At 40.0% G+C, this 27,199-nt stretch overlaps 2 protein-coding genes across 3 annotated transcripts in view; one reads left to right on the plus strand and one right to left on the minus strand.

Moving 5' to 3' along the window:
- Positions 1-12,109, plus strand: part of usp12a (ubiquitin specific peptidase 12a) — a 150,744-nt gene extending 138,635 nt beyond the window's left edge. For both annotated transcript variants that reach the window (XM_051926392.1, XM_028799503.2), the window contains 3 exons: positions 70-267; positions 6,152-6,230; positions 8,455-12,109. In XM_051926392.1, the coding sequence (XP_051782352.1) occupies positions 70-267; positions 6,152-6,230; positions 8,455-8,556 (379 nt within the window). In that variant the 3' untranslated portion in view covers positions 8,557-12,109. The remainder of the gene's footprint in view (positions 1-69; positions 268-6,151; positions 6,231-8,454) is intronic.
- cdk8 (cyclin-dependent kinase 8) overlaps positions 1-27,199 on the minus strand; it is a 1,217,851-nt gene that overhangs the window by 378,026 nt on the left and 812,626 nt on the right. The window lies entirely within an intron of this gene.

The following is a 27,199-nucleotide window of genomic DNA, read 5'->3' on the forward strand; positions in this document are numbered from 1 at the left end:
AGATTTGAAGTTTTTAAAAATAAATATATAATACAAAATGTTTAATACTTTTTTTTATATTGCTTTTAGAATGAAAGTGAAAAAACTTCCTATGATACTTGCTCTGCATCTTAAGAGATTCAAATATATGGATCAGCTACACAGATACACCAAATTATCTTATAGAGTGGTGTTTCCTCTTGAACTTCGGCTTTTCAACACATCAGGTGATGCCACCAACCCTGAAAGATTGTATGACCTTGTTGCTGTGGTGGTGCACTGTGGAAGGTAGGTTGAGTATCATTAGTGTATTGGACTTTAAATGTGTTACGTTGATGCGTTAATAGCGTGAATTACTTATTTTGAAAAATAAAATTGTAGTGATATTAACACATCAGGTTGAAACCAGGTAATAGCCCCCATCTTGTTGCTGTTGTATATCCAGTTTATTTTTAATCACATGAAAAATTGTAGAATCTTGCAATTTGCAAACATCTATATGAAAATGTTTAATTAGATTTAAAAGACAGCGTCCTAATTCATTCTGTGATAATTTATCAAACTCAAAAAAAAATTGCATTTTTCTAAGTTATTTTAACTGTTCAGAAAGGAATATAATTTATAATGAGACCCTAACCTAATATCTCAGAATCCTATTTATTTAGAAAGCTCCTTAATTTCCTAACATTTTTAAGATGGAATAAACGTGATTTGGACAACTTTGTAATATGCGCTTTAAATGACTTGCTAGAGTCAAAGATAACTCCTAGATTGCGGGCTGATTCAGTAAAATTAATGGGGATTCAAACTGAGTTAAATGATGACAAAATATTGTTGTGATCAGCGTCATTCCCTCCAACAGTTAACATCTGTTTTATCTGTGTTTAAAGACAAGTAGTTCTCATTCATCCACTCCTTTAATTCACTAACACAACTAATTAAAGACAACATCGGAGAAACTTCATTTGATTTAAATGAAAGGTATAACTGGGTGTCATCTGCATACGAGTAAAAATTAACATTATGTTTCCTAATGAGAGATCCCAGTGGAAGCATGTAAAGTGAAAACAGTAAAGGTCCCAGTACTGAGCCCTGTGGGACACCATATTGAACTTCTGTGTATAATGATGGAGTACTATCAGCACATTTCTGTACATATTGGAATCGATTTGATAAATAAGAACTAAACCAAGTGAGCACGGGGCCTGTAAGCCCAACATCATTTTCTAGCCTGTGCAGTAAAATAGAGTGGTCGATGGTGTCAAATGCTGCCCTTAAGTCCAACAACATAATTACAGTGGAGTTTCCTTCATCAGAGGATATCAGAATGTCATTTACAACCCGCGTTAGTACCGTTTCCGTACTATGACCAGTGTGGAAACCAGACTGTAATATGTGCAAGATAGGAACTCGCCCTGGAAAGCAGAGCAAATTCACAGTTGCCAGTTTACAGTTAGTTATCAGTTAACTTAAACAACTAATTTTTGAGATGTGCAAGCAAAGCCAGAGTCCCTGACTTGTGGATTTACTGAGTGGGTATTTGTAGCTACTCTTCGAAGTTTCATCTAAATATGAAAGAATTCAATGAGTATTCAGTACAAACTAGGAATGTGTGTCTCTTTGTAATTGAGTTCAAGAAAGAACTTTGTTCCTGTGGCATAAAACTATTTAGCACTTCTGGTCTGAGCAGTGTTATTTTCAGTTATCTCCCTGGAGGAGATTAGTAGGGAGAGCAGACGATTCAGTGGTAGTCTAAGGCAGAAGTAGGTCTGTCTACTGAGACTTGATTTCCCTCTAATAAAGTCATTTTGCATTTGCCCTTAATCTTCTGGATCATGTAATTCTTTAATTTTCAATTAGGGATAAAATTAAAAAAAATTATTTTCAGATATTATACAAGGGTGGATATTTGATACTGTGTAATACAAGCTTTCTCATTAATTTGTACACTTTTAGCTTAGAACATAGTTTAATTATGAAAATACTGAATTTTTTTAATTATTATCACTTAAAGCAAGTGCTTAAAAGTTAATTTAACAAAGGACTTGCAATAATTTATACTATAAACAGTCTTCACCCTAAATCCCATGCAAATATTTTATTAATTGTTGAAGAATTTGCTCTTTATTCCTTATGGTTGTTACCTTTTTGGCACTATGACAGAAACTTACAGATACGGTACTCCAGATCGCTGCTTTGTTCTTCTTTATGTAGTTTGCAGAGCTTTCATTAATGCCATAGTGGCGCACTACTGCAGCATAACTTTTTAGTTCCCGGAGCAAATCTAGTAGTTCAACCTTCTCTTGGAATGTTTTAAACTTCTTCTGACGCTTAGGCTTAGTGCCAGAAGCCTTAGAAGGTGCAGGCCATTTCGGCGACATCTTGTGCGTTTAAGAATAACAAAATAGATACAATAACAAAATGGAAAACATGAGGACACTCAGCTGGAGATGCGTCACAGGGCAGCAGTCAATCAGCAGCAAGGAGAAATGAATAACGCTCTCGGATTGGCTACTTTCACCATCCCAAACCGCGTTTCCCTCAGCGGTTGCTTCCTTTTCTCTCTGAGACAGCACAGTATTGCCACGAAAAAAGCCATACAAAATTGCGGAGGATATTTGAACTTTCTGCTAACAATTAATAGTTCTAAGGAAAAATCCGCGAACGACTGAGTCCGCAAACCCTGAACCGCGACTTCGCAGGGGTCTACTATATTCAGTTTTTATACTAAAATATGTTTTGGTTGTAGTCTTACTTGTTTTTTTCTTTATTTTTACCAAAGCATTAATTCTTAAATTAATTTTTTTTTTAAGAAAAATAGCGTTTGTCACATTTTACTCCTAATTTTAAATGTATTATTTTATTTTTTTTTACCTAATTGGCGGTCATAATATAGTTGTTAGTTGTGATGCACAATTCAAAAAATATGTACTAGTAACCACTAGGAAACTGGCTTCTTTTCTGAGCTGTGCTCCTGCTGTCTTTAAGCAAGGGAATTTAACTTTGCTATACTGGGTTTTGAATTGTTGAAGGCTGATCAACCCATGAGGTGTAGGAAAATAAATTGCCATTCATGAAAGGATAAGTGTCTGTCTGTCCTTCCAGTTGCTACTGCATGTCTCTGTCATTCCAAAAGATGGCACATCACAGATACTTTTAGTAGTAAAGCATTGCATTTGTCATTCCAATTGATAGTGTATCACAAGAATTTACACTGCTTTTATGAATTCCAAAATCAATCACATATAACATAGACACATGTGCTGCATGTTACATTGCTGAGGTCTATGTTGACTACTTAAATTTTAACACGTCTTTCACAGGTAGCACAGGCAATAATGTAAAAAATCCCCAGTAGCATTAGACTCTGTGGTAGTTGGTAGGGACCTATTGGTTGGACACTGCAATCTTACTTTGGTACTACAAAATATACAGGTGCTGGTCATAAAATTAGAATATCATGACAAAGTTGATTTATTTCAGTGATTCCATTCAAAAAATGAAACTTGTATATTAGATTCATTCATTACACACAGACTGATGTATTTCAAATGTTTATTTCTTTTAATGTTGATGATTATAACTGACAACTAATGAAAGTCCCAAATTCAGTATCTCGGAAAATTAAAATATCAATTAAGACCAATGCATAAAAAGGATTTTTAGAAATGTTGTCCAACTGAAAGGTATGAACATGAAAAGTATGAGCATGTACAGCACTCAGTATTTAGTTGGGGCTCCTTTGGCCTGGATTACTGCAGCAATGCGGCGTGGCATGGAGTCGATCAGTCTGTGGCACTGCTCAGGTGTTATGAGAGCCCATGTTGCTCTGATAGTGGCCTTCAGCTCTTCTGAATTGTTGGGTCTGGCGTATTGCATCTTCCTCTTCACAATACCCCATAGATTTTCTATGGGGTTAAGGTCAGGCGAGTTTGCTGGCCAATCAAGAACAGGGATACCATGGTCCTTAAACCAGGTACTGGTAGCTTTGGCACTGTGTGCAGGTGCCAGGTCCTGTTGGAAAATGAAATCTGCATCTCCATAAAGTTCGTCAGCAGCAGGAGGCATGAAGTGCTCTAAAACTTCCTGGTAGATGGCTGCGTTGACCTTGGACCTCAGAAAACACAATGGACCAACACCAGCAGATGACATGTCACCCCAAACCATCATTGACTGTGGAAACTTTACACTGGACCTCACGCAACGTGGATTCTGTGCCTCTCCTCTCTTCCTCCAGACTCTGGGACCTTGATTTCCAAAGGAAATGCAAAATTTACTTTCATCAGAGAACATAACTTTGGACCACTCCGCAGCAGTCCAAAGGCGAGACGCTTCTGACGCTGTCTCTTGTTCAAGAGTGGCTTGACACAAGGAATGCGACAGCTGAAACCCATGTCTTGCATACGTCTGTGCGTGGTGGTTCTTGAAGCACTGATTCCAGCTGCAGTCCACTCTTTGTGAATCTCCCCCACATTTTTGAATGGGTTTTGTTTCACAATCCTATCCAGGGTGTGGTTATCCCTATTGCTTGTACACTTTTTTCTACCACATCTTGTCCTTCCCTTCGCCGCTCTATTAATGTGCTTGGACACAGAGCTCTGTGAACAGCCAGCCTCTTTAGCAATGACCTTTTGTGTCTTGCCCTCCTTGTGCAAGGTGTCAATGGTCATCTTTTGGACAACCGTCAAGTCAGCAGTCTTCCCCATGATTGTGTAGCCTACAGAACTAGACTGAGAGACCATTTAAAGGCTTTTGCAGGTGTTTTGAGTTAATTAGCTGATTAGAGTGTGGCACCAGGTGTCTTCAATATTGAACCTTTTCACAATATTCTAATTTTCCGAGATACTGAATTTTACTTTCATTAGTTGTCAGTTATAATCATCAAAATTAAAAGAAATAAACATTTGAAATACATCAGTTTGTGTGTAATGAATGAATCTAATAAACAAGTTTCACTTTTTGAATGGAATTACTGAAATAAATCAACTTTGTCATGATATTCTAATTTTATGACCAGCACTTGTACAGTAAATAAGATGAGGAGGATTTTATCAGTTAGGATATGCATATCTTCAGTAGATTATTTGGATTATACATGGACACACAGTAGGCAAGCAAAAGCCAATTTTCACACCATAACCTTTACTCACACAGACACTGTCTGTGAAAGATTGTAGCAGTTCTTCTCGGATTATTTCCCTCTGAACACCAACCCCCTTTGAAATGTGCCCAGATCTCCTATAAGCTGCTAAAACTGATGACTGCTAAAAACTGAAGTCCTCTCAGTAATTCTGCCACAGGTTTTTCCTACTTGGCAATTTACAGCAACACTGCACTCTATGATCCTAACCAGACTTAACCCATTTTTATGGGTCACATTAAATGAATCCAAAACTGACTCAAACTAGGAATTAGATGCACCTGGCTTACAGTGTTCATAACCTGAAAACTCTCAGTATCCGCAGTCACTGTTGCACTATAGGCACTGAGTAATTTATAACACTACGGTAGAATTTTATTTTATTTTTTTCCTCCAAAACGCCCACCCCCCACTATTGATTTTCAGGCTTTCAGGGAGTCCAGAGAGTTTATCAGGAGGTCCTGGAACACCCAGGATTCCCCATATTTCACGTTTCAGTCATACTTCCTACATAGCAGCCTAGAGTAGGAATTTTGGAGGTTACTAAATGATGGGGGCCATGCAACATTTCCAGCTTCACCTCCTGAACTTATGATGAACTTAAACATCCGTATGCTTGATGTCTACTGGGAAGTGCAGGCAGACCAAAAAAGCAGGCTGGCAAACTAGAGAAAGAGATGCACACAAGGAATTTGTGTATTTGTTGTTGTTTGGTTTTTTTTTGTCTTGTCAAATTAGAAACCGAAAAGTACTACAGTAAGATGTGGCAAAGCAAGAACCAACATTGGTCAGATGTCGGTTCGTTATAGGGCACATTCACATTGTGCAAAATCCTGTGTAATTAATTAGTTAATACTCAGAAAATGAGAACTATGTTAATTTGATGTGTGTAATATTGTTTACTGAAATCTTTGTTTCTTGAAAATGTGTAAAAATACTTCCTTAAATATAGTAAATATACTATTGTGTTATTTTAAGACGTGCTGTTTTTAATTTTTTGGGGTTTTTTTTTTGTTTCTTCTAATTTTCCAGTGGCCCAAACAGAGGACATTATATTGCAATAGTAAAAAGTCATGATTTCTGGTTGCTTTTTGATGATGACATTGTCGAGGTAAGATTGCATGCATGTTTTAATAGAACAAATTTTGAAATAATTTAGAAGTTCTTCATATTTATTAAACATAAAACTGAAACTCAAATGATACTAATATAATATAATACTTATATTATTTCCATTTTTTCGCTGTATATTTCTGAAATTGTAAATTATTTTATAGTTTTTTTTCCCCCCTTAGGAGTTTTACAATCTTAGTTAATCTACTGTTATACTACAAGTTGTACATTATCAGTGACATTATAGTTAACAAAGTCATACTGTTGGATACAAGGCTAAGCTGCCATTGTTTGATTGTTTGTATTTTTTTGCACGTTTACGGCATTACCTGCCCAGTCGATTTCACTTGGTCAAGTTTGTAAAATAGCTGTGTTTGTAATAAAGTCTGTAATTAATAACCTATTTGCATGTATATTATAACAGCTTAACTGGTAAATTTTATGTTATTTAGGAATGCTTATTTGTAACTAATTCCAAATAGAAGCAGTTTACTGATGTTGTGTCATTTTTGGAAGACTACTGTACAACACTTCATTTAATTTGGTTGCTACTTATTTTGCAGATCATTTTTTGGGAATTGCATTAAATGTTGTTTGAGTTGTGTATTCCTTTCACCTAATAATTAACCATGCAGTTCCTAGCAGGCCTTTAGTATATAAAACCAGCTGTATAGACCCCCCAGCAAGGTTTATTCAGTTTTCAAAAACTTGATCCTGCTTTGGAACAGTTAACACAATACAAGTACAATTATATATACCCTAAGTTCTTGTCTATAAGCCGGACTCATGTATTAGCCGGAGACCAAAAATCATACGAATTTTTAAAATAAAATCGTATCATAGATAAGCCGGACTCATGGATAAGCCAAACGTACTATAACCTATAACTAATAGAAGGGAGGGAGGTCAGTGGTCTCACTCGCGCCCATTTAATTTCTTTAAGGGGGGAGAGAGTGTGAGATATTGCCGTCTCTCTCACTCCCCGCATGGCGCGGTTGGAGCGGCCGGAGCGCGTTCTTTCTGCTCTGGGCGTCGCCGAGTCAACACGAGCGCGTAGCGGGCATTTAAATTGTGATTTTATATGTAAGCATATTTAAATATATATCGCGGATTTCTGCGGACAATGGGTCTTTTAATTTCTGGTACATGCTTCCTCAGTTGGTTTGCCCAGTTGATTTCATACAAGGGACGCTATTGGCAGATGGCTGAGAAGCTACCCGGCTTACTGTTCTCTCTCTCTTGCGCTGACTATCTGTGATCCTGACGTATGGGGATTGAGCAGGGGGGCTGTTTGCACACCTAGACGATACGGACACTCGTCTAAAAATGCTGAAAGATTATCTTCACGTTGCTATCTTTTGTAAAGCTGATTCCTGAAAAGACATGCTGCACAGTGCTTCGCATACTTAAAAGCTCGAAGGGCACGTATTGATTTTTGACTGAAAAACAAACTCTCCCTCTCTCTCTCTTTGTCTGCTCCTGACGGAGGGGGTGTGAGCTGCCGCCTTCAACAGCTTTGTGCCGCGGTGCTTCGCATACTTAAAAGCCAAACAGACATATTGATTTGTTTGCTTCACTGCTTTGAAGAGGAAGATATGTTTGCATTCTTTTAATTGTGAGACGGAACTGTCATCTCTGTCTTGTCATGGAGCACAGTTTAAACTTTTGAAAAAGAGACAAATGTTTGTTTGCAGTGTTTGAATAACGTTCCTGTCTCTCTACAACCTCCTGTGTTTCTGCGCAAATCTGTGACCCAAGCATGACAATATAAAAATAACCATATAAACATATGGTTTCTACTTCGCGGATATTCTTATTTCGCGGGTGGCTCTGGAACGCAACCCCCGCGATGGATGTATAAGCCGGACTTATGTATAAGCCGATATTCTATTTTTTCATTTTCACAACTTTTTTCCTTAGATAAGCCGCGGCTTATTGACAAGAACTTAGGGTATATAAAAAAAAAATACTTGCACATATCAGTCTTTACCTGTTCCAAGTTGTGTGATTTAGCAGGAATTCAAATTTTCACTAACATTATGATTAAAAATTTACTTTGCAACTAAATTTTAAGCACACAACAGAAAGCTCATCAGTTGTACATTTTTTTATTACTTTATACAATGCAAATAGTACACGAAACAGATGTATAATAGTTATTTTATAATTTTTGTTGTTATTGCTACTGTGAATATTAAGTGCTCTTACTATTTCTTTTGCAGAAAATAGATGCACAGGCCATTGAAGAATTTTATGGATTAACTTCAGAGATCTCCAAGACCTCAGAATCTGGCTACATTCTTTTCTACCAGTCTAGAGACTGAGGGCCCTGCTTATGAGACCATTCCAGCACTGTTCTGCTCTATGGCGATCCCTGCGGAGCCAAGCACTGAATTTACAAGGGAATTCCAGGAGCCCAGCCATTGGGCTTTGGCACAGTTTGCACATGGCAGTGTATGAAACAGAAGGCAGAGTTTAATTGCAAGAACTTAGGTTAACTTGCTCAGGTATTGCAGCCATTGACAGAGTTCCACCTTTACTGTGCATAGGTAAAATATAAAGCAGTAATGGCGCTCTATCCCTTTTCCATGAAATCGTCAAGTCTTCACTGTTGTCTTTTTTGTTGGGAGGTTTGGTTTCTGCTGACTCTTCTAAAATATATATATTTTTTTTATTCAGACACTTGTGAAAATGAAGAACATTGTGGTGCAGTGCTATAAAAAAAGAAAGTTAAAGGGGAGTCATTCTAGTTCTTAGTAGGTTTGTTAGTGCTGCATGCATGAAAGTGTGCTGAAAAAGTAAGAGAGCTGACTTTACATAGTGGTTAGCAACATTCACCCTCCTTTAAATTACAGCTGTTGTAGTGACTATGGGACACAACCACTTAATTTATCTCTTCAGTTTTTTTTTTCCTTTCATTTTCTTATACTAGTATCATTGTCCATGACATTTCACAGTGGAAAATCAGATGTATACATTAAGGCTCTGAACCTGGAGCTGTTTTTAATTTCTGTTTTAAAAAGTTTTCTTTTGTGTGCAGGAGCTTAATTTGAGGAGCTAGCTCATCTTTTGAAAAAGATAATTGGTAAAGTCCCCATTTTTGTATAATGACAGATGTATGAATGTAAATAATTTTGTGATTGTAGAATGAAGGTGATTTATTTGACATTTAGAGGTTAGAATTATGTTTATTGCAATCAGAAATAGGCCCCCTTTTGTATGTAATCATACCTTTTCCGTTTTTATAGGAAGAATGTTTTCTTAATGCTGCTATTGGTTTTAGTTTTGGTTTACTTTTCTAAATCTGCTTTTTTTTGTGGGGGGGGTTACCGTACATTCTTGTGGCTCAGGATTAAACAATGTGTTTTATTTTTTGAATTTATTTTATTTTTGTTTTGGATAGCCTTAGATTTTGATTTTTGAAAGCTAGTGTCCACTACCAGTGCAGCGTTGTTGGGCAAGGTCTTCATCTTTGTGCCACATACACAATGAAACGTTAGGAGATGGCAGAGTAATTTAATGATTTTTGATATAGAACTTTCAGACTAAATCATTATTAAATAGATGTAATTAAAAATGCAGTGATTGTGGGTGATAACTCTTTATTGGTAGGGGAAACAAAAAGATAGAAAATTTATGCACACTGACATCTAATACACATGAATGCAGCCTCGACCACATATACAGTGTAAATAGATACAGAGACACCCACTCATTTTATGTTTCATTCTGCTGTGAGATTTTAAGAGGGAATGTACTTTATACATACCTTTAACTGACAGCTTACCAATTTGTATATTTGACTTGCCACCGTTTTGCAGTGATGCATAGTGCAACATTGCACTACATTGAGTGCACTTTTTTCTTTTTACCATCATAATGCATTTAACATTAACCAGTAGTTTATTTATTTTAGACATTTCATCAAAATAGTGGGATTCATCTATTTCTATTAAGATATTAAAAGAGCCTATGTTTTCGTATGTTTGTTATCTTGAGCACATTACCACCACACTTTAGATTAATTTTAAAAGGAAATATTGAAAAAGAATCGCATTTTGTTTGCTGTATAGACCAAATCAAAACTTTATCAGATTATTCTGGTCCTTTTTTAAAATGAGAATATGTTTTACAGTTTGTAATTATGCTGTGAAAATTAAAAAAATAAAACATTCAAAATAGAACACTTTTAATAACTGATGCAGGGCAATTGTCATTTAAAACTGATAAACTAGCACTACTATAATTGTTTTTTCCACTTGATTTTTGTATTTTATTGTTCACTGATAATTTTAACATTATACAAGAATTCACATTGTATAATGTTTCTCAAACCATGCTCTAGGGCATTAATGTATGTAATGGTATACTCTGTTAGCGAAGGAACAATATATTCAGAGTAAAACAAATAATCACCATGAATGCAAATCATTAAAATTATAATAAGATCAGCTATCTTGGTGGAGTCCTTGTAGTTCCAACCCTTTGACAAGCACTACATATACCGTAAATGATTGTCATCTATTTCTTATCAGTTATGACACCCCACTTAGTCATCCTAATCAAAAGGTTTAGTTTCCGATTCATAAGTCTATCCAGACCATCAGAGTCAGAAGGTTAATTGCTTTATGTCACTATATGTTTTGTGAAAAACTTACCCATTAAATCCTAAAATATATTGTATGAAAAGAAAATACATTTGCAATGTGCATATTGTTGAAGGCGGGTTATTTTATATCTAAATGTGAAAACAACATTCTTGCAAAACAGAGTTAAAAATGATCATCATTCTCCATGTTGTACAATCATTATTTAATGTTGTCGAAGACTGATCTTGTCATGTATTCTTCATGACATCATGCATTTTAAATCTGCTTTTTGTCTTTGATATCACTAGTGCTTCCTTTTGTCTCTGCAGCAGAGTTAGTCAGATAGTATGGCAAAACTTTGCCTCAGTAAAGACTCTTACTTGTACAGGTGTGTAAGTGTTAATTATGTGTTTGCCATTTGTTGAGCTGGATCTACCATGCTTCTTCTGTTAACATCCAGTTTCACTGCATATTAGCAAATATTTTGGCAAAACTATTAACCATTGGTCTCATTTTAAGCAGACGTTTGCTATAATATCAAAGTGGAAGTGGTTGTCCCCTAAAAGTTCTTTGACAAAAAGTGACATTTTTCGAAATTGTAAAAGGAATATATAGTACTCAGTTGTTGCAAGAATTGAATCAAAATGAACTTTAAAGATAAGAAGGGCTGCCTCTTGGTCTTTTCAACATTTTTAACAATTAACATTTTGAATCCAAATAAAGACATAGACTGTGCTTTCAGCCCAGATGGCCCTTCTGAACCTTCTTGTCTCTAATTGCTTTGCTTTATTTCTAACTTAAGGCCTTGAGTGTATATCTAATCAGTGTAACTTCTCGTGCAGCTAAGAAGGTTAATCTTGCAGACAACTTCTTGGCCATGTCCAATGGAATTTCCCTAATTTCAACCCAAAAGCAGCTGACCCACATTTTGTGCATCTCTGCATAATATATATTTAAGCAAATCAGATCAAGAACAATTTATTAGCTATAAAAGGTGGAACTGATTCAAATAGAGATATATGATCTTGGGGCAATGGCCTCTTATTTTGTACATTGGGTCAAGTATTTCTATAAAAGACAATGTATGTTATTTGTTAACATACAAGATGTATAAAACTTAATAATGATGATGGCAAAGAAAATGTAATCTAAATTATAAAATGTTGCACTTTTGATACAGATTTATAGGTGTTTGGCGGGTGTATTTAAGGATTTGCTTGAGACAGCCTGTTGTGAAATTATCCTTTTCTGTTCTAAAGAAATAAAAATAAATGCATTTAAAATATTACAGGCAATCTGTGTGTTGCATTTTTCTTTTGAATGTAACTTTATATGTAGTTTTTTTTTCCTTTTTTGATTTAGTTTGTTTATATTCTATTTAAAACTTGTGAACACTTGCCAGTGGTCTGTTGAAATATGTCTCAGAAATAATGCACAGATGTTGCCTTTTAATCTGTCATTTTGAAAGCCCATAGAATTGAGTAGCAGTAATATAACAGTTTTGAAACTGCTTAATCCATGCCATGATCACAGGGCTCATTCCCAGTGGCACTTACATTGAGCCAGTTGAATTTAACACATACATCTTTAAGATCTGGAAAAACCTACAGTCATAACGGAAAACCTACATTGGGAGAATGTGCTGACTACCTCTAGATGTGGCTTTCATACCCACGATACTAAGTCCTGGAGGCAGCAGCCCAAGAGTTTCAGTGTTACAACAAGTTTATGAATATTTACCACATTACTGAGATATTTTCATTCCTTTAATGTACACTTAAGTTTTCTTTTGCTTTAAGGGGGAGATTTAGTTATGTGACACATATATTGATTTGAGTTCAAAACTAAACCGTTTTTATTTTTCTGCCAAAAAAAAACCCTACATTTACTAATTGTATATTTTTTAGCTGTTTTAATTTTAAGATAAGAACAAGTAACCATTTCATACTATATGTTAAAACCAGTTTTGGTTAAATATGGACATTCTAACATTTTTAAATTGTTTTTTTTGCATGATGAACTACTAGAAATAAAGAAGGTAATTATTTATAGAATTGTCGTGCTCCTTAGAGAGGTTTTTACACTGTACTTCAGTCAATCCTGCATTAAGACCCCCCACAGGTATTTCACAGTTTTGTGTTCGATATCTAGACACTCAATTGTTTCACAAGCACACCCACAATGGGCTTCCAACAAACAAGCCGATACAATCTCTGGAAAGTAATTTAACTTTTCTTGTAATTCTAACTCCGGACTTTATCTTGGGATTCCCAAAACTAATGCACAAATGCCTAAGCCAAACACTCCTTGCTTCGTACTTTGTTAGCAGCATGTAGCTATGGAGACGCTCGACTTTTTGACTAGGCACATGTGACATTCAGTATGCCTATTCGGAACACTCCCCCAACCCCGCCGCCGGCATCATATAATGGAGTCCTCCCAAAGCCAAGGGTAAAATCTTCACGGAAGTACACACCCTCACTTCAGCAGTTTAAGAAGGTAAGTGTGTTTACTTTACTAAGTGTAAATCATTCTTGCACTATTCTTAGAACTTTTCCTTTCATTGGTAATGCCTGACAAGCGAATTACCTCACTGCCCTCTAGCACTTTTCTTTCCACCCATGCTAGTTTCCCTGTCTTGTGGCACATATAAAGGATACAAGTTTGTTTAAAGTGGACCATGTTTTCTCATGAAAAGTCAAACCCACACAGTAGGTTTTTAGTCTTCCCAGTATTTTGAGTTTATGATGGCTGATACGTTTTTCGGTAATACACATTTAGGACCAATCTGCTTTTTATTCAACAGTTCACCTCCTCTCTTTTATTCTACTTTGTTAAATATTTATTCTTCTGCCCCATTCAAATTATACTTACCTTTTCTATGACAATTAGTTGTGCCTTGTCACTTCCATGTGTTACATGAATGCTAATGCAGCACACATTTTGTCAGTTACTATTATTACTGTTTGATGCAGCTGAAGGCCAACTCCATTTACAAGTGTGTGTGAGAATCTGATCCTTGTTTCATTTCAATTGCCTACAGATGCTGCATTTTGGAAATTAAAGCATTTTGCAAGTTAATTTTGTGACTCCTTCCCATGGGCTCACCACCCATGGGAGGGGCCAAGGAGGTCGGGTGCAGTGTGAGTTGGGTGGTGGCCGAAGGCGGGGACCTTGGCGGTCCGATCCTCTGCTACAGAAGCTGGCTCTTGGGACGTGGAATGTCACCTCTCTGAAGGGGAAGGAGCCTGAGCTTGTGCGTGAGGTTGAGAGGTTCCGGCTAGATATAGTCGGGCTCACCTCAACGCACAGCTTGGACTCTGGAACCAATCTCCTTGAGAGGGGCTGGACTCTCTACCACTCTGGAGTTGCCCCCGGTGAGAGGTGCCGAGCGGGTGTGGGTATACTTATTGCCCCCCGACTTGGAGCCTGTACATTGGGGTTTACCCCGGTAGACGAGAGGGTAGCCTCCCTCCGCCTTCGGGTGGGGGGACGGGTCCTAACTGTTGTTTGTGCGTATGCACCGAACAGCAGTTCAGAGTACCCACCCTTTTTGGAGTCCCTAGAGGGTGTGCTAGAGGGCATACCTTCTGGGGACTCCCTCGTACTGCTGGGGGACTTCAATGCTCACGTGGGCAATGACAGTGAGACCTGGAAGGGCGTGATTGGGAGGAATGGCCCCCCCGATCAGAACCCGAGTGGTGTTTTGTTATTGGACTTCTGTGCTCGTCACGGATTGTCCATAACAAACACCATGTTCAAGCATAGGGGTGTTCATATGTGCACTTGGCACCAGGACACCCTAGGCCTCAGTTCGATGATCGACTTTGTGGTCGTGTCGTCGGACTTGCGGCCACATGTCTTGGACACTCGGGTGAAGAGAGGGGCGGAGCTATCAACTGATCACCACCTGGTGGTGAGTTGGCTTCGATGGTGGGGGAGGATGCCGGTCAGGCCTGGTAGGCCCAAACGTGTTGTGAGGGTCTGCTGGGAACGTCTGGCAGAGCCCCCTGTCAGAAGTAGCTTCAACTCCCACCTCCGGCAGAACTTCGACCATGTCCCGAGGGAGGTGGGGGACATTGAGTCCGAATGGGCCATGTTCCGTGCCTCTATTGTTGAGGCGGCTGACCGGAGCTGTGGCCCGTAAGGTGGTCGGTGCCTGTCGTGGCGGCAATCCCCGAACCCGTTGGTGGACACCGGCGGTGAGGGATGCCGTCAAGCTGAAGAAGGAGTCCTACCGGTCCCTTTTGTCCTTTGGAACTCTGGAGGCAGCTAATAGGTACCGGCAGGCCAAGCGGAATGCAGCTTCGGTGGTTGCTGAGGCAAAAACTCGGGCATGGGAGGAGTTTGGGGAGGCCATGGAGAACGACTTTCGGACGGCTTCGAGGAGATTCTGGTCCACCGTCCGGCGTCTCAGGAGGGGGAAGCAGTGCAGTGTCAACACTGTATATGGTGGTGATGGTGCGCTGCTGACCTCGACTTGGGACGTTGTGAGTCGGTGGGGGGAGTACTTCGAAGACCTCCTCAATCCCAATAACATGCCTTCCAATGAGGAAGCAGAGCCTGGGGACTCGGAGGTGGGCTTCCCCATCTCTGGGACTGAGGTCACCGAGGTGGTCAAAAAACTCCTTGGTGGCAGGGCCCCGGGGGTGGATGAGATACGCCCGGAGTTCCTCAAGGCTCTGGATGTTGTAGGGCTGTCTTGGTTGACACGTCTCTACAACATCGCATGGACATCAGGGACAGTGCCTCTGGATTGGCAGACCGGGGTGGTGGTCCCCCTCTTTAAGAAGGGGGACCGGAGGGTGTGTTCCAACTACAGAGGGATCACACTCCTCAGCCTCCCTGGAAAAGTCTATTCGGGGCTTCTGGAGAGGAGGGTCCGTCGGATAGTCGAACCTCGGATTCAGGAGGAACAGTGTGGTTTTCGTCCTGGTCGCGGAACAGTGGACCAGTTCTACACCCTTAGCAGAGTCCTGGAGGGTGCATGGGAGTTCGCCCAACCAGTCTACATGTGTTTTGTGGACTTGGAAAAGGCGTTCGACCGTGTTCCTCGGGGGATCCTGTGGGGGGTGCTCCAGGAGTATGGAGTACCGGACCCCCTGATAAGGGCAGTTCGGTCCCTGTACAACCGGTGTCAGAGCTTGGTCCGCATTGCCGGCAGTAAGTCAAACCCATTTCCAGTGAGAGTTGGACTCCGCCAGGGCTGCCCTTTGTCACCGATTCTGTTCATAATTTTTATGGACAGAATTTCTAGGCGCAGCCAGGGTGTTGAGGGGGTCCGGTTTGGTGGACTCAGGATTGGGTCACTGCTTTTTGCAGATGATGTTGTCCTGTTTGCTTCATCAGGCCGTGATCTTCAGCTCTCTCTGGATCGGTTCGCAGCTGAGTGTGAAGCGGCTGGGATGGGAATCAGCACCTCCAAATCCGAGACCATGGTCCTCAGCCGGAGAAGGGTGGAGTGCCCTCTCAGGGTTGGGAGCGAGATCCTGCCTCAAGTGGAGGAGTTCAAGTATCTCGGGGTCTTGTTCACGAGTGAGGGAAGAATGGAGCGTGAGATCGACAGGCGGATCGGTGCGGCGTCCGCAGTGATGCGGGCTCTGCATCGGTCTGTCGTGGTTTAAAGGGAGCTGAGCCATAAGGCAAAGCTCTCAATTTACCGGTCGATCTATGTTCCTACCCTCACCTATGGTCATGAGCTATGGGTAGTGACCGAAAGAACGAGATCGCGAATACAAGCGGCTGAAATGAGTTTCCTTCGCAGGGTGTCTGGGCTTTCCCTTAAAGATAGGGTGAGAAGCTCAGTCATCCGGGAGGGGCTCAGAGTAGAGCCGCTGCTCCTCCGCATCGAGAGGAGTCAGATGAGGTGGCTCGGGCATCTGATCAGGATGCCTCCCTGGGGAGGTGTTCCGGGCACGTCCAACCGGGAGGAGGCCCCGGGGAAGACCCAGGACACGCTGGAGGGACTATGTCTCCCGGCTGGCCTGGGAACGCCTCGGGATTCTCCCGGAAGAGCTAGAAGAAGTGGCCGGGGAGAGGGAAGTCTGGGCATCTCTGCTCAAGCTGCTGCCCCCGCGACCCGACCTCGGATAAGCGGAAGAGAATGGATGGATGGATGGATGGAATTTTGTGACTCGTGATGCCTCGTTTGCTTATTGCACTTAAACTGCTACTGCTTTCATTATTGGTGTCAGACTTATGTGAATGTAAAATGTATACAGTGTACTTTTAAATTTTTGTTGCATTTTATTTGCCTTTTTTAGTGAAGTTAGTTGATGTACAGTATACTATTGATCACTTTGTGCAGATATAAGTCTGTTGATTCATTAAAAGGTATACTACACAGCATAGTGCAAAAACATAGACTGCCTCAGGACATCAACACAATGGCAATTCAAAGACGTATGGATGTTGTGCATTGAATGTAATTAGGCTTGTATGTGTTGCAACTTTTACATTTAATTGAAAATTAATTTTATTTTTTTAAAAGTTCAATAAGAATGTTCTTAATATCTTGTAATTCTACGCATATAGCCTATGTCAATTCACACCGTGTAACATTGGCAGTTTGGGCACTCCATAATGACACATTGATATTACTTTCTCCACTCAGCTACTCCCACTCCTGTTTTTATTTTTTATTTGTGACTCCCGCAGAAAGACCATCATTAATAATGTTTTTGTGATCCTCCACTTCAGTCAGTAAAACAAATTTACATTCACTGAAGTTTCATTTTATGCCTTTATTTTCTCTGTTCTTCCTAGGTTTGTGATGAAGGGATTCCTCAGGAACATGGGTGATTAAATCGTGAATATTCAAAAAAGTTGTTTATACTCCATATATGGTTACTAACATCAGGTGACAGGGAGTGGCGAAAAACAGGTGCACAAGAACAACATTTTAAGTTGATTTGAGATTTATTAAGAACTTGGCATGGGATTTAGTGTACACAGTTTTATACACCTTATTTTTATTGAGTATGTTTGTGTATAAACCATTTTTGCCTTTTGTTTGAAAGTAAAATTTTAGCATGGAATCTAAGCAAGGTTTTATATGCGAGGCCCCAGATGAGGCCTCACCAGTGCATTATGGCTCCTGTCAATCATGGACAATCCACTGAACAGTATCATCTCCAGACAGAGGAGCAGCTTAAGCGACAGACTGCTGTCACTGTCCTGCTCCACACTATGTGACTGTTCAATTCCACCCGGGGGGGTAAACGTTAACATTATACAAAGTAACTGTCTGTTATACCTGCATTTTTATCACTCTTTAATTTGATATTGTTTTTTTATCAGTATGCTGCTGCTGGAGTATGTGAATTTCCCCTTGGGGATTAATAAAGTATCTATCTATCTATCTATCTATCTATCTATCTATCTATCTATCTATCTATCTATCTATCTATCTATCTATCTATCTATCTATCATATGGTGCCTTTCATATCTATCTACCTACCTAGCACAAGCATAACTCCTTTGACTTGTACTCTACACATGGTGCTATATGCAAAGCTTATTTTCACCTGGACAAAGTAGGTAGCTCTGTGAGCATTTCTCCAGTGCCTTCAATACCATCCAGCCATCCGTATTAAGACATAGGCTCAGAGACCAGCAGATGGTTTTAATGAATTTAATAAAGTTGTTTTTTTAAAAGTAATAAAAAAAAATATCTATCCAGATTTCCTCATGGGGACAATAAAATTCTATCTGTAACCTAACATTGTTTCACCTTTCTAATGGCTTCTGTACAGTGTCTAGTTTTTGTGACTAACGCTGCATTGATAGACTGTTCCACGCGGACCTACAATTGGATTAAGATGGCTTGGAGAATGGACATGTTTCTCTGTGTGGAGAAAAAAAGGATTTCATAAAATTTATTAGAAATTGTTATCTATAGGATGTTGTTTTCATACAAATAATAGATCTGATGATGTGGAAAGAAATGAAGTACTGCAATAAACGAAGTCAAGAGAAAGAAACTTAAGGTGGAAATTTAACAATGACCTTATAGCCCATGATCATAGTAATGCTTTATTTTCACTCAATCCCCCCTCAGCAGCACTTTGTAGAGTAATGTGATCATTAGCTGGTAGTGCTAACTATAGTAGTAATTTTTCTCCAGATTTTTTTCTGCACAGTTTTATTCACTGAATGCCTCACTGAACAAGTCAGGCAATATCAGGTAATCTAGTGTATTATCTAATTATATTATATAAAAAGTTGCCAGGTATTTTAAAACATTATTATCATGATGCCAGAGGGTGGCAATGTGTTGCAATTGGTCTGACATAAAGGTAATAATTTCGCTGTTCTCAATACACTTCACACTACCGCTCCTAGAATCCCAAGGCTGCCAGTTTAGTGCTCCTTCTCCCCTAACCCCCTTGCCTCTCCTTAAATGTCCTAGAGTTGTGTTTTGTAATTGTAACTCTAGTAGCATTTGCTATAGAATGTTAAAGAACAGTTGTTAATTTGTTTACTTCATTTGCATTTACTTTCTAAACCTGCTTGTTCTGATTCTGGGGTGTCGTCTGGCATTTTTCTTAGAAGGAATCCACTCAGGATGGAATGCCAGTTCTCCAGAGAACAGTGCGGTTCACCAGAGTCCTCTTTTAATTCCTAAACTCCTGTAATGTCACCCAGGAATGTGAGGGAGGTCAGCAGCTTATGATGTAGAAATCACGGTTTGTAAATGATTGCTTTCCGGTGATTTCTACCAAGCAGTTTTCGGGGGTTGGGTAGTGTTCTGTTCAGATCTAGTGAAGGAGGTGATGAGTAATTGTGCATTCATTTTTGCTAGGCTCAGAACCTTCTGTGACAGCCATTGTTTTCAGAGTTACTTTCTCCATAACATTTGATTAAAACCTTGGCGGCAATGAATAGTCATGACAATGAGTGACTATTTAAAATGAGACTCTACCTGCGTCACACACGGAGGGAAATGCTCAGTGTTGCTATGCAGCATGCACTTTACATGTCAAAGAGAAAAGCCCTTGTCTTATTTGATTATGGTTTGATGCAGATAAAAGAAAGAAGTGCAGAGGTTACGCGTAACAAGAGGCATCTTAGTTTGTGAGGATTCTACATTTGTTTCACAGTTTTGATGTCATTGTCACACTTGTTATTTGCACATGCCTCTACTTGTGTTTGCTGTCGGGAGGGAGTTTTCCAAAGGGTGAGACTAGGAACAGAGGGGCAGCTTCCAGTCAGGAGGAGGAAGGGCCATTTAAGACACAAGAGCTGGCCTGAGTGTCACCTGAAAGTTGATGTCTCATTGGTAGTGGATGAAGAATAACTAAAAGAAAGACAATAAGATGAGACAAGCAGTTGGTAAGCGAATGAGAGCTGATGAAAGGGACCTGGGATTGTGTCACAAGGACAAGGAGTAAATTAAGTTTGTACAGTGCATCCAGGAAGTATTCACAGCGCATCACTTTTTCCACCTTTTTTTTATGTTACAGCCTTATTCTAAAATGGATTAAATTCATTTTTTTCCTCAGAATTCTGCACACAACACCCCATAATGACAACGTGAAAAAAGTTTACTTGAGATTTTTGCAAATTTATTAAAAATAAAAAAACTCTGAGAAATCCCATGTACATAAGTATTTACAGCCCTTGCTCAATACTTTGTCGATGCACCTTTGGCAGCAATTACAGCCTCAAGTCTTTTTGAATATGATGCCACAAGCTTGGCACACTTATCCTTGGCCAGTTTCGCCCATTCCTCTTTGCAGCACTTCTCAAGCTCCATCAGGTTGGATGGGAAGCATCAGTGCACAGCCATTTTAAGATCTCTCCAGAGATGTTCAATCAGATTTAAGTCTGGGCTCTGGCTGGGCCACTCAAGGACATTCACAGAGTTGTCCTGAAGCCACTCCTTTGATATCTTGGCTGTGTGCTTAGTGTCGTTGTCCTGCTGAAAGATGAACCGTCGCCCCAGTCTGAGGTCAAGAGCGCTCTGGAGCAGGTTTTCATCCAGGATGTCTCTGTACATTGCTGCAGTCATCTTTCCCTTTATCCTGACTAGTCTCCCAGTTCCTGCCGCTGAAAAACATCCCCACAGCATGATGCTGCCACCACCATGCTTTACTGTAGGGACGGTGCCAGGTCTCCTCCAAACGTGACGCCTGGCATTCACACCAAAGAGTTCAATCTTTGTCTCATCAGACCAGAGAATTTTCTTTCTCATGGTCTGAGAGTCCTTCAGGTGCCTTTTGGCAAACTCCAGGCGGGCTGCCATGTGCCTTTTACTAAGGAGTGGCTTCCGTCTGGCCACTCGACCATACAGGCCTGATTGGTGGATTGCTGCAGAGATGGTTGTCCTTCTGGAAGGTTCTTCTCTCTCCACAGAGGACCTCTGGAGCTCTGACAGAGTGAGCATCGGGTTCTTGGTCACCTCCCTGACTAAGGCCCTTCTCCCCCAATCGCTCAGTTTAGATGGCCGGCCAGCTCTAGGAAGAGTCCTGGTGGTTTCGAACTTCTTCTATGGATGATGGAGGCCACTGTGCTCATTGGGACCTTCAAAGCAGCAGAAATTTTTCTGTAGCCTTCCCCAGATATGTGCCTCGAGACAATCCTGTCTCGGAGGTCTACAGACAATTCCTTTGACTTCATGCTTGGTTTGTGCTCTGACATGAACTGTCAACTGTGGTACCTTATATAGACAGGTGTGTGCCTTTCCAAATCATGTCCAATCAACTGAGTTTACCACAGGTGGACTCCAATTAAGCTGCAGAAACATCTCAAGGATGATCAGGGGAAACAGGATGCACCTGAGCTCAATTTTAAGCTTCACGGCAAAGGCTGTGAATACTTATGTACATGTGCTTTCTCAATTTTTTTATTTTTAATAAATTTGCAAAAACCTCAAGTAAACTTTTTTCACGTTGTCATTATGGGGTGTTGTGTGTAGAATTCTGAGGAAAAAAATGAATTTAATCCATTTTGGAATAAGGCTGTAACATAACAAAATGTGGAAAAAGTGATGCGCTGTGAATACTTTCCGGATGCACTGTAGGTGCTTAAATTACTCAGAGGTCAGTTGAGTTCAGTTCATTATATTTTTACATAGTGCCCATCTCTCAAGAAAGGCTGAGAGCAAACAACTTTATAAATCTAAAACAGTACATGATAAGGCTAACAGTGCCCTCCATTGATCACTTCTATGTGTATCCAGTCGTTCATTTACTGAACACATTCTTGAAGCTGGAGCCTGCCATATTAGATGTGATGCAACTGCAGGGCACATGGCCATTTCCTCATAGTGGGCAAAGACAAAGCCAGCAATCCACCCAACCTAAAATGTTTGGGATGCAGTAGGAAAACCTAAAGAAATCTTCAGTTAGTGTGAGGGACAAAACAGCATCCCAGCCAAGAATGACCGTACTCTCTTGCCTGGTTAGGAAGCCATTATAGGGGATGGTCAGCGAGAGAGTGGCGATATTCCTCCTACATTCCAGGATGTGGTCACCGAAGGATGCTGCAGCAGCAACTACACTTGGGTTCAAAACCCAGCGGCCATGGAGGGATACACTGGTTGGGCTTGGGAGGCTGGAAGGACAGAGCAGTACACTGGACAGCAGGCAGCACCCTGTCTGGCAAGCCCCAGTATGGATGCCCTCAAGGCAGAATAGGAGTTGTGGTCCCATGAGGGCTATCAGGTGGAGCTGTCCTACATTGACTTTTATAGGGCCATTATGGTCCTGCTTGACTTGGAAGTGCTTACTGGAGATAATAGATTTTGCACCGGAAGTACTCTTAGATCAGGAGTTTAAAGAGAAAAGGCGTGCAACACTCGACTGGGAGGAATGGAGGAGAATGAAAGGAATAGGAGAAGGAACAAAGAAATGGTTGTGCTGTGTTGTTCTTTGGCAACTATTCATGTCATTGTTAGAGGAAACCAATTAAAGGTACACTTTGTTATTAAATAAAAAGCACTGGCTTTGAACCCAGGATAATGTCTGTGGTAGTTTTGTCTGGGGTTTATGGTGCTGTTACACCCCTTACAGGCCACAGTAGACAAGGGTGAAATACAAACTCCGTGTAGACAGTTACCAGTCAAAGTGTGTTTTACTGTGCATTCTATTACAGTGTCTACAGTACTTCAAGGGTTGCAAATGTGATCCTCCATTTTTACTGCATTACCTCTAATTACACACTACTAAGTTAGCTTGCACTCGTAGTAGCGGCATGTTCATAGACTTTCAGAAGATTAACATACAGATTGCTGTTTACTTGGTGCTTGTTCTGCTTTTAATGTTTTTCACTACTTTCACCGGATTTACAAGAAGTATAAGACCTTCACACAGCAATCTCTTTAGGGTTATTTCACTTATTTCGTTTCTCTATATACAAGTTCTAAAATAGTTGAAAAATAGCATGGAATGTATTTGCTGAAAAGAACTTATTCGATGTAAAATATTAACTTTTACAATAGTAACAGTAGGATAATTCACATAAATGGTGCAACTTACTTGTTCCCCTTTAAAATCGATCCATGTTCATTTTAATTAAAACTATTATTTAAAACTCAGTATTGTCAGATTGCATATATTACCTGCACAATCCAATCAAATTCTGTCCAATCTAGCAACACTCCTGTGTCATTCGTTTAGCTGTGTGTGCATCACCAGGCTCCTGTCATTTCTTTTGAAAGATGACGAAAATTGTGGAAATGCAAACTTAACAAATAAAAGTTGCACCGTTCAGCAGTAAAATATGAATATATATTGTAAGGTTTCTAAACTCTTTTGGGGCTTCCCCCAATGGGACAACATGCCCAAGAGAGTCCCAAAGTGTGATCGCCGCGTCTATGGAATATAGCCTATCAGTTGTCAGGGTAACCCAGCAACTCCCAGTAACTCCCAGTGATGTAGCAGTTCGCTGCAAAAACTATCCGAAAAGATCGCAGTCGCACTATGAGCCCCTGCTGTCAATGGGTAATGCAAGGAACATTATGAATGCAGGGAACAGAATTACCTGGCCCCGACTCTGCCTGATTGCTGTTCCTGTTTCAAGCTGAATAAAGCTGGTTTTGCTAAAGTACTGAGACTCAGCCTCGTGTTTTGGGGTGCAAGACAGGCACTCACACTTCACAAAGGGCATGTTTTTACATTCAAAGAAAAAGGCAGTGGCAATTGCCCCCATGCTGTACACACCAGTGACATCTGGACATTTGTACCAGCACGTTTAAATTAGAAAAATGAGATCATATACAATATAACATTTTTTTTACTTTATATTTAGATAGATAGATACTTTATTAATCACCAATGGGAAATTCACATACTCCAGCAGCAGCATACTGATAAAAAACAATTTTAAATTAAATATTTTGTTCTCTAATAACAAATTTCATATAAGAAGTCTTTATTTCTTTTAACCAGGAATTCACTCTTGACTCTTAATTATTAGCTTTACTTTACATAATACTTAATTCAGAGCTGGGTTTCTGGTCTACACCGTTTTCTGTATGCTGATTTGGTGTGTCTGAAATGTTTTGTAGTCATTATTTGTAAATGAAGCTAGCTGACTAAACAAAATGTTCTGTTAGATTTCTTCAGTATGCCATAATACATTGAACAAGGTGCTTGGGATCTCCACCTGTAGATGTAAATAAAGGATTTCCATGTTCACAGTTCATATATAATGACGGCTCAAAACTTTTAATTTTATTTACTAGGTATATTCTGCAATGGTCTGCCTGTAGTTTAGTATTTAGATAAAGATCTCTAGTAGGGGTGGAAAAAAATCACCCAACATTTTCTTGATCCATCAGACATGTGTTGTGTTTGTACTGGTTTGTACTAGATACCTACTTTGCCAATTATGATGACAATCTTGGAAATCTCCTCCTAAAGAGGCACAGGAGATAGAAATGAATCTCAAAACTCAAAGGTACACCAAACATGTGAACCCTCACCTGCAGGAATCATAAAACAGGAAAAGGTGGTCTCTAGGTAACAGTCTCCCCATCAAGTGAGGTTCACTGTGGTGCAAACAGTAATCTGCACAATGGGGCAGTCGGGTGTGTCTTTGTGTGATATTAAAAAAAAAAAATGCCCTGATTCTTGTTGGGGATGTGAATGAGAGGCATAAATAGAATAGATTTGGCAGGGGCGCAGGCGATTTACATGTATTACACAGCTATGGAAACAAATACGAGTAAGTGCAAAAGTGTGAATGAGTCTTTAAGGAACAAAACATTTTTTTTTGTACCCCAATAAAACCTTTAACACCCCCTTAAACTCCAATGAGTTTCCCATTTTACAATTGCAAAATTGCCTGTTAAACAAATTAATGTACCAGTTACGTAAAATTGTCTGCAAATTGCAAACTGACTGTTGTATTCATCACTACACTGTGCGGATCAACTGGCCAGAATCTTCACTAGGATTTTCAACCAGTCTCTATCCCAGGCCACTGTCCCATCCTGCCTCAAGTCCTCCATCATTGTTCCGCTGCTGCAAAAAATCCATCACAAACAGTCTGAATGATTTCCGCCCAGTGGCACTCAAATCTGTCATCATGAAGTGCTTTGAAAAACTGGTGCGGAGTCATATCATCGCCTGTCTGCCAGCAGACCTGGACCCATTTCAATTTGCTTACAAAGCAAATTGATCCACGGAGGACGCTGTGGCCACAGCCCTTCATGCTGCCCTGACCCACCTGGAGCAGCAGGGGAGTTACGCCAGACTGCTCTTTGTGGACACCATCCTCCCACAACGACTGGTGTCCAAACTGGCAGATCTACACTAAAAAAAATAAGGTGATGATTCACACTTAATATTTTCAATCTGAACCAATATCTTTTTAGCTTATTGATCCCACAATTTTTAAGTTGAAGCAAATCATTTAGAGTGATTGGGTGCAATTCACTTGTTTTATACTGAAGTAAATCTATTTTTTAAGTTGTTCTTCTTTTTTGGCAGTTGGAAAGCCATCACACTGGAAAGTTCGACCAAAAGAATATACAAACAGCCCCTCAAACACAGCACATGAACAACCTCAAATATTATGATTTTTACGTTTATTCCCTCCACCATAACTTACTTTGGTACAAACAATTTTTTTTACTTTGATTGAGATCTGAAACCAAATATTTCAAGCTACAACACTAAATGACTAATCTTAAGTTGCTTAAAAGAGAAAATTTACATTGAATGAACAACATCAATATTATACTTTTTTCAGTGTAGGACTTCCATCACTCACCTGCAGTTGGATACTGGACTTCCTGTCTGGTTGCTCCCAGATGGTCAGGCTGGGTCCCCACACCACCACTGCTCTCAGCCTCAACATTGGGACACTGCAGGGCTGTGTGCTCAGCCTACTCCTCTACACCCTCTACACATATAACTGTGTCCCCACTCAGAATAGCAACAAGATCATAAAGTTTGCAGATGACACAACGGTGGTCGGACTCATCTCAGGCAAGGAGGGTGAGCTAGCATACAGGGACGAGGTGGTGTTATTCTGAGTTCAGGGCCATGATTGCTTTTGGGTAAAAGTGTTTTTTAAGGTGGTTTGTCCTGGTTCTCATTGCTCTGTATCTCTTGCCCGATGTCAAAAACTGGAAGAGGCAATGACCGGGATGTGAAGAATGTGACGAAGGAGCCTGTTATTGACTTTAGAAAAAACAAAACTGACATCCAGCCACTCATCATTGGCAGGGCTTGTGTGGAGAGGGTACCAGTGTTCAGGTTTCTGGGCATTGATCTGGAGGATGACCTGACCTGGAGCGCCAACACCAAGGAGCTGCTGAAGAAGGCACAGCAGAGACGGTTCTTTCTGAGGATTCTCAGAAAATACAATCTCCCCAAAAATCTGCTCCTTGCCTTTTATCACTGTTCCATCGAGAGTATGCTTACGTACGGACTGTGTGTGTGGTACGGTAGCTGCACTTCCTCAGAAAGAAAAGTGCTAGACAGGGCCATCAAGACAGCGGAGAGAACAACTGGTTGTACCCTCCCCACTCTGGAACAAATCTACACCTCCTGATGCCGCAAAAAAGCAATAGACATTTCACAGGATTCATCACATCCCGGTCATTGCCTCTTCCAGTTTCTGCCATCAGGCAAGAGATACAGAACAATGAAAACCAGGACAAACCACCTTAAAAACAGCTTTCATCCAAAAACAATTATGGCCCTGAACTCAGAATAAAACTGCTCCATATCATTCTACCAATGTGCAATATACACTTTAAATCAACCAGTGCAATTTGTATATATAACAAGTGCAATTTGTATACTTTGTAAAGTACTTTTATTACTATTCGGTTTGTTATTATTTTCTCTCTTCTTGTCTTTTTAACTTTTATGCCTCACACTGAGTAGACTGCACCTTCAATTTCGTTGTTCCTTTGTAAAA

This window comes from Erpetoichthys calabaricus, chromosome 4, assembly GCF_900747795.2.
Source record: "Erpetoichthys calabaricus chromosome 4, fErpCal1.3, whole genome shotgun sequence".
In the NCBI taxonomy this organism is placed as follows: Eukaryota; Metazoa; Chordata; class Cladistia; order Polypteriformes; family Polypteridae; genus Erpetoichthys; species Erpetoichthys calabaricus.